General features: G+C 40.5%; 1 protein-coding gene across 7 annotated transcripts in view; it reads left to right on the plus strand.

Moving 5' to 3' along the window:
- Positions 1-5093, plus strand: part of PPP1R12A (protein phosphatase 1 regulatory subunit 12A) — a 228568-nt gene extending 223475 nt beyond the window's left edge. For 4 of the 7 annotated variants that reach the window (XM_015415211.1, XM_015415212.1, XM_015415218.1 and 1 more), the window contains one exon: positions 2971-3086. In XM_015415211.1, the coding sequence (XP_015270697.1) occupies positions 2971-2996 (26 nt within the window). In that variant the 3' untranslated portion in view covers positions 2997-3086. Of the gene's footprint in view, positions 1-2970 lie in introns of all 7 variants that reach the window. The other 3 variants (XM_015415213.1, XM_015415217.1, XM_015415214.1) reach the window with 2 other exon arrangements.
- The last annotated feature ends 3419 nt before the right edge of the window (positions 5094-8512 follow it).

The raw sequence follows: 8512 nt of genomic DNA on the forward strand, positions 1-8512 counted from the left end.
GACAGGGACCTCAGTGAGGTACAGCGCCATAGAGTCTACCCTCCAAAGCATCCATTTTCTCCATGAGGAGTTATCTCTGTAGTCTGGAGATAAGCAGTAATTCCAGGGGATCCCCAGGTCCCACCTGGAGGATGGCATCCTTAGGCAGCACCCTCCATGAGAACTACCTTTGCCAGCCTCTGGGTGAGGGCTGGAGATCACCCAGAATTACAACTGTTGTCCAAGTGACAGAGATCAGTTACCCTGGATAAAATGGCTGCTTTGGAGAGTTGAGTCTATGGCATTATACCCTGCTGAAGCTGCTTCCCTCCCCAAGCCTCACTGTTCCAAGGCTCCACCCCCAAATATCCAGGAATTTCTCAACCTGGAGCCAGCAGCCATAAGGTGAATTCATCTTTGTAGCTGGGAGATCCATTGTAATTCCCGGAGAGCTGCCATTGGTGCTGTGGGGGGAGAGGAAGCAGGTGGGTGGCTGGGAGCACCACCACCACTACTTCTGCTGCTGCTGTGCGGGGTAGGGGAGGAAACAGACAGGAGGCTGGGAGACTGATGGGGGGGGCAAAAGAGCAAAAAAGTGATGAGGTGGGGCAGCAGAAAAACAAAGAATGATGATGGGTCAGAAAGAGAGAGGAAGTAACATGCATGGAGGATAGAAAGTAAGAAACGGGGGAAAGAAAGGAGAAAGTGTGAGAGAGGTAGGGGGAGAGGGGAGGAAGCAAAAGTGTGAGGAATGGGATACCCATCCTGCAAGTTTCTTGCGGGTCTCCACTTGTGTATATCCTAATAGCGAAGTTTGCAAAGTCTGGGGATACTTAAATCTGGTGATTGGAGCTGTGAATGGGCAACCCAGATCTTTCTACAAACCTGAAAAGGGCCCTAGGATTGCAGAAAAAATAGAAAACGAACGAAAATACATTGAGGGGTTAAAAAAAACCCAAAATGGTAAAAGGAGCACCTGTAGCTTTAAGAAACTCCCTCGGCTGTTGCTAGGCAACCACAGCTTTCCAGGCTGGGTTTCTGTGAGCAAAAAGGCAGGGGGAAAGACCAGGGCCCTTCCCAGGGCTGTTTGGCCTTTGAGGGAAGACTCATTGGGGCTAGGTCTGGCAGCAGATACTAAACAATTTGCTGGCACCCAACTTCCCAGACTTATTTAGGCCTGGCTGCTTGCTATTGTTCACCAGCATCCAGCCCATGAAAGTCAATGTGGTATAGTAGTTAAGAGTTTCAGAACAGGCTCTGGGAGACCCAGGTTCAAATCCTCACTCTGTAATGGAAGCTCACTAGGAGACCTTGTGCCAATTAGACACTGTCAGTCTAGGGTCATAAATTAGAGGAGAGGAGAATGAAGTAAACTGCTTTGGGTACCCATTGTGGAGAAAGGCAGGGTAAGAATGCAATAATAACTATACCTGAAGATGGGGGGTTGATAAAAGATGGGTGAGTGAGAACTAGAGAAAGAAGAAGAGGAAGGTGAATATATATGAGGACTGCCAAGAGAAGGGAAAGGGAAAATAGTGGGGAAGGGGATATAGGGGAAATGGGATGATCCCTGCAAGACTTTGTGGTTCTCCACTATGCAACTGGGCCCATGCCAGCAGCATGCAACATGGCCTTGGTTTCTCTGGGTACTGGCTGCCAGAGGAGGAAAAGAAGGAAAGACCAAGGGGACAGATAAAGGTGGTTGGTGGGTAGGAAGGAGAGAAGAAGGCAGGAAAAGATGAGAGGCTGTGTGGACTTTCAGGGAAGGGAAAGAGGAGAAGAAAATGAGATCACTTCCCTCCAGCATGTGCTTTGCAGGTTCCTGCTTGTCATTAGCTAATGTTGTGGATTGCCTTACATAAAATTTTGATACCACATAATTCGAGCAAAAGCTCTTCCCTCATTCCTAGAACAGAAATTATTTCATAGACTTTTTTCAGTGCTCCCTCAAATTTCCCAATATCTGCATTGGAAAAATGGGAAAAGACCCAATTGAAAAAGACGTTTTGAGTGAGAAAAACCTTGTATTAAGCATTTCACTCATTCCAACCAAGAAAACAGTGGGTTTTTTCCCCCACTGTTACCCAAAATTTCTCTGTTTTTCTAAAGTTTTTTCCCTCAAGCCTTTTTCACTTTTTCCAAAAGTGCCGGTGATCTACCACCATGAAAATAAAGTTTCAAATTAGTTTCAAATTAGATTTTAACCCACTAAAGTTGGGATCACCGCCCGCCCGCCCCTTTATAGTGCACATCCTGTCATTTACTGGTAAGCAAAATAAGCAAAAACAAAACAGAGAGACGAAGATCCAGAAAGAACTGCAAACATTTTTTATTTTATTTTATACCAGGAGACCAAGTGGGGCTGGTGATCTACCTCTGACCCCTTCGCTATCTACTGGTAGATCGCGATCTACCTGTTGGGCATACCTGATTTGGGGGAGCACTGAAAAGAAACACCTATGTTCGGCTTGAAAACGTCTGAGGAATTTAGAGGAACGCTGAAAAAAGTATACTGTAGACATATGCAGTGTCTTAAAATTGTTTAAATAATTGGGGCAACAATATGCTGTAATGTGTTAAATATAAGAGAGCGCTGTTTTCAGTGGTATAAAGTTTAGCTTAATATCTAAATGTGGCACTCTTACCAATTGTGACTCTGAAAGAGTTTCTTCTAAATAATACACTCATTTCATATACTACAGAATTCATTTTTTGCCTTCAATCTTTATTTCTTCCCAGCTCTCAGTAAAAATTAGAGATACTTGTGTTATGGTAGCATAGGGTGCAGCAGTTTACAACACTTTCTCAGGTATTGGATATAGTAGAAAATTTTCTTTCCTTGTGTCTTCAAAATTCCCAGACATTTTACTTCTTTACATGTACTGGTTGCAGGAGAAAAAAAGGGTGGGGCACTTCTCTGTTAAAAATAATTGTTATTTTGTTCTTGGGAATAACATCATATACTTTTTTACTTTTCTTGTTTTCCGATAGATGCTACCAGACCTGAAGGCAGATAACCAGAGGCTAAAAGATGAAAATGGGGCCTTGATCAGAGTTATAAGCAAGCTTTCCAAATAAAACTGTTTATTCCAGCTGCAGATCATGGGATTGCACATAATTGGTAACTCCAGTGGACCATAGCATGGCAGTCACTGGAAGCCTGGGAAGATTTCTTGGAGACTGTCATTTTCAGATATCCTGCCAAATGCCCTCTTACCTGGGTGTTTTATTTTTTACAAAGATCAATGTTTCATGTGTTAAAGCAGCTGCTGAGAAGACATAATGACTGAGAAATCTCGTTTACAGCTAATGCATATAAGGAAAGTGTTCAAGGCCAGATAAGCCTCAGATATTTAACCAGTAAGCCTTAGTTGTACATATAAACACTTGCATAAAAAGAAAGCTTTCTGCTATCACAGACAATTACTTTATTTTGTTGTTGTGTCATGGTTGCTGGTTTTTTTCTATCCTGCAATTTTTTTCTTTTACATCTAAGTTTGGAATTGTGTGTGTTCCCTTCTAATTATTCGTGTACCAGATTCCCACCCCCTTGTACAGTGTTTTCACAGCTTTACATTGACAGAGACCACACCCCTTTAAAAATACAACTTGTGTAGCTAACTAAGCCTGTATTGTCCAGCCAGCCAGCCAGCCAGCCCAAAACTGAGGTTTGGTGGAACAATTGCTTTCACTGTTGTGCAATATGCATTTATTTCCTATAAAAGATGCTTTAAAAGTCAGTTGAAAGTAGATTGGTTATTTTAAGACTCCTGTTTTCTGCCTTTATTGGTCACTTTTTTAAAAAAGAAAAAGAAAAAAGAAAAAGGTTTGTAGTGCAAGATGTTAGATCCTGTAACCGTCACATTCATTTTAGCAGGTACTGAGTGATGCTGTATATATTAATGTGTATTGTTTGGATTTTTCAGACCACCACATGACATGCTTGAATATATTTCCCTATTGCAAAATATGTGTTAAAGCAAATTAGACTGCTCCAGAATAGTGTTCAATGCAGTCCATTAACTTTTACAAGCTTAAAGAATTTAGAAATTGTACATTGTAATGGAGCCACTCTTGAAAAAAGTTTAAACTATAAAATATTTTTATCTTTCCTTCCCATTTTTCATTTGAGTAATGTTCACCCATAATTACTTTACCACATTTCACATACCTGTGTTTGAGTGCTGTCCAAAATTGTTGTGCTAGCCAAAGTAATCAAAGTCATTTTGAAAGACCTAACTTGTTACACGTTTATATGCACTGCTATTGCCATGTGAAGAGGCATCTAAGTTGATACCACCATTATGTCAGACCATTTTATACATTTCAGTGGCCTTTTATAAAATACTCCAGTGAAGATAGCTTTTGTTAGAAAACAAACAGCTTTTATATTTTCACTCAGTCCTAATAAATAAAACCATCTTTCCGGCCTACAAACTATTGCCTAAAAACCACTGAAAAGTTCAGCCATTAAAATAAATTGTACATTGTAAAGCTTGTAGTAGCTATTGTATTATTGATTATATTGTATACTATATTAAATGTGAATTTGTACCCCTTCATTTTAAAAGGTCATTGTGTTCTACTGCCTACTTCTTGGGGCTGGGAATTGCTTCATTTGGGTGAGAGGAGGGGAAAGAATATTTGGGTTGAGGAGGACACAAGTCTCTTCAGGGTTGGGTGTTTTTTTGGGGGGAGGTATTTTTGAAGATGTAAGGTTTTGCTCTTACTACCAAGCTCAGGATTATTGATTTTAAAGGTACAAGGATAGTTCTTGGATATCTTGTTACAGTTGGTCTGCATGAGTAACAAGTTTGAAGATGGACATCTTTTGTGGTCTTAAGCTAATACAAGATAAAGAAGAGAATTGATCCATCTGAGTGGCTACAACATGCTAAATAGTGTTGTGGAACAGTTAGGCATACTGTGGATTATATTTGGTAAAGATTTGAATGCCTGTGAATGATTGATGTGTATCTAATATTTTAGTGTTTTATATATAGGTTATTTATTCTTTAAAAACTGAATGGCTACTGTGTTGCGTTGATTTATTGGTAGTATTGAGCAGACCTTGCATCTGCATGAAACTACTTGCAAAACCCACTATTTTGCAAACAAAAAATGTATTTTGACATATACAAATAAAATGAATAAAACTTTTAAATGTGTGAATTTTAATGAAAACATTTTAAACATGTAAGTTTGATATTTAAATTACTTTGTGGGCATTTTCATTACTTCACTTGGATGCAAAGTACTTTTCAGAGATTGTATTCAAATTGTGTTTGTTTGCACATCTGTAAATGCAACAGTAAAATGCCATATTTATGCAATCTGTAACAAATTGAAAAATGTTTATATATTTTACATAAATCTGTCTGCATGCAGAAATTACACGGAAAGCAGTTTTATTTATGTTCTGCTGTGGTAAATAATGTTTAATCATGCAACAGGCACAGTCCACTAGAGCAGAGGTGTCGAACTGATTTGTTACGAGGGCCAGATCTGACATAAATGTTACTTTGTTGGGCTGTGCCATGCATGCCATAAAATGTAACACGATGTACCGGAGATATAAACTTTATAAAGGTGATATCAGATGCCGAATGTCAATAGCAGGTGAATGACAATAGCATGCTTGATTGGATTAGGTGTGATATGCAGAGGGGTAGTAGGTGTGGAGATACCAGCATTGGTAATGAGACAGGAAACCTAGGTCTCAGTTTGGTCCAGGAGGATTCAGTCTAGGAAGATGCAAATAATAAATGGACATAAGTCTGACATTAGAAACCACAACAACCAAAAACCAGTGGGGGGACTTTAACTTTCCAGGACATTCAGTTGCTGACCTAAGAGTAGCAGTTCTCTTACAAAGGAATTTCAAGGAGGAATTAGAGAGACTGCAGAATTGCAACTGATAATGAAGCTCAAGACAATGCATCCTCCAGGACTGAATTGAGACCTAGTTTTCCTTTCTCATTACAAATGTGTGCTATTATCATTTGGCATCTGAAATCACTCTCCAAGTTATAAGGACCAATCCAAGTGTTCTAATTCCTAATCAGGGTCTTTTTGAAAGAAAATAAAATCCAAGATAGGCACAGAGAAATCCAATCTTTTTTTAAAAAAAAAAAAAACTTCAGAATAAGCCAAAATAATTTCCTCAGTGTAAATTGTGCTTGTCAGAAGAATCCAGCCACCCTCCCTCCCTCCCTCTGAAGAAGTGTGCATGCACACGAAAGCTTACACCTGGAATAAAATGTTGGTTTTAAAGGTGCCATAGGACTCCAACTTTGTGTTCTCTCTTCCCTTCCCTTCCTCACCAAAGGACACCCCTGCACTAGAATATTATCTGGGCTGAATGTATTAAATGTCTTTGTTTAAGCTGCTTTTAGCAACAGAATTCCCCTCCCCCCATCCTTTGGTTGTTAATGGAAATCTATATTTTTAAGTTCTCCATTGGGAGTAAGCATTGTCTCAAGCATTGCCATCCATAAAGAGCAGCTTTAAATCATTAAATACAAAACAGGTTACATAACAGAAATATAATTCTTTAATTATCGTGGGATAGAGGGAAATGTGCTCTTCTTAGAGTTCAATGAAACTAACTGGAACTGCTGCACATAAAATAATGACAACACCCGTGAAGGTTTGAATTCTTCAGGTTTGTATATATTAGTGTTGTGCCAAGCATTTTGTGAACTATCTCTGATCTTTTCTAGCCAATTTCAGATGGTGCATTGCCCCAGTGTTCAGAATGCTTTTCCTAGAATCTTCATGTGTGAGATCTGAACTTCATCCTTCTATCAAGATAGGGTTGTTTTAAATATGTTTACTGTTTAGAATTTCCTGTTATAAGCTAATGCCTAATTTAACCAGTAATGTAAGATGCCACTCACAGTCAGAAATGAGGGACAACCTCAGGCTCCTTGGGGGAGGGAATGCAAGAGATTAGGAATCACAATAAAGATGGCACCTAACTTGGGCCTCCCTGAAAAAGGGGGGGGGGGAATACAAGTAATGGCATTTTTTTCTTCTAGGATTAATTCCGCGTCCTCAGGCAAAAGAAGCTGAAAAATATCCATAGAACTAGGACCAACAGAAATCACAGGACCTTTTACAGCTATAGTTCATGTGGAGACTCAATCAGAGTGAACGCAAGCAACTTTGTCAATAAAGCATCTCAAATGCTCACAGTTTACCGTCAAGGGCTCAGAATACAGCTGGGGACCGGAATGTAAAAGTCCCTAGACTGGTCAAAACAGTGTTGCTGGACTACTGTGAGCAGATGCAGTGGTGGTGAAGAAAGATCTCTTGCTTGCTGTCAGAGTCATGTGTTACGCTCAGAACTGATACCTAGCTCGTGTTTGGTCAGCTTCAATAGAAATTTTCCTCCACAGCCATTCTAGTTATTCCTACTAAGTTCAGAGCCTCAGTCAATTAAGGTGAGTTCAAACTGAATGCAAGCACTATTTAATCAGAGCTTGAACAGGACTCCTAGCCATGTGGATGAAAGCTTCTCCCAGTACATTCAAGAAACCATGTAAGCCTATCATTTTTGTGGGAGGTTTGTAACTATCTTAATATGCCTCCCACTCTTGAAGAGGTTCTGTGTCTTTGAAAGACTAAACCTAACCAGGTGATGATCTCAATGACAATGCAATTTCTAGCTCCTTTGTTCCCAATTACCTTCTTTCCCTCAACAGAATATCTCTCCAGCTAATATGCAGTGTTCCCTGAGACATTCTTCATCTCTCATGGCACCTATTAGATAGGGCCAGGCATGTCTGTTGAACTACACCTGAACAATTCCCAAGGCTAAGATCCCAGAACTCAAGACAGGGAGACTATTGGACAACAGGGTGGGCGGGTGGTACACCAACAGAATCCCCAATCTGTCGCGAGCCAAATGACAGACGCTTGCATTCAAAACCCATGCACTGAGGGACAGGGTGCCAGGAAAGGGTATGATAGGCAATTGTGACCCACTCTTCCCCTCCCCCAGATCAGTCCTGCTGCTACAGCTGAAAACCAGCTTGGTAGAACTGGAGAAATCTGCAAGGAATCAGTGATACCTGCCAGGTTTGCAAGCACATCCATGATCATGTCCTGGATGATACCTGCTTTTCCAGTCACCAATGTGGCATTTAGCAATAGGATATTAAATTCTGATATATCCCTAGCACTGTAAAACCTGGATGTCCTGGGCTGGGAAGGGGATTATAAGGGAGGCAAGCATGCAGGTGTCTTGACTCTTCACCTGTATTGGCATATCTGAATTCTACCACCATAACACCCCTGCCAGTTATGTTTCCTAAATAGTTACCCTTCTCCTGTCAACATAATCTTCCAATACAGAACTTCAATATTATTTAAAGCTAGGAGGGATGAGTTGGATCAGGACAGCAGCCTGGGGGTGGTGCATTTAACCCTTCCCCTCTGACATATCACTGATCCGCATCTTTCTTCCCACCCCTCCACCTATAGTATTCCATGCCTGGATAAATTTAAAGGTACCACGGACCTTTCGTTT

This window comes from Gekko japonicus, unplaced genomic scaffold (genome assembly GCF_001447785.1).
Source record: "Gekko japonicus isolate JY-2015 unplaced genomic scaffold, Gekko_japonicus_V1.1 scaffold118, whole genome shotgun sequence".
NCBI lineage: Eukaryota > Metazoa > Chordata > Lepidosauria > Squamata > Gekkonidae > Gekko > Gekko japonicus.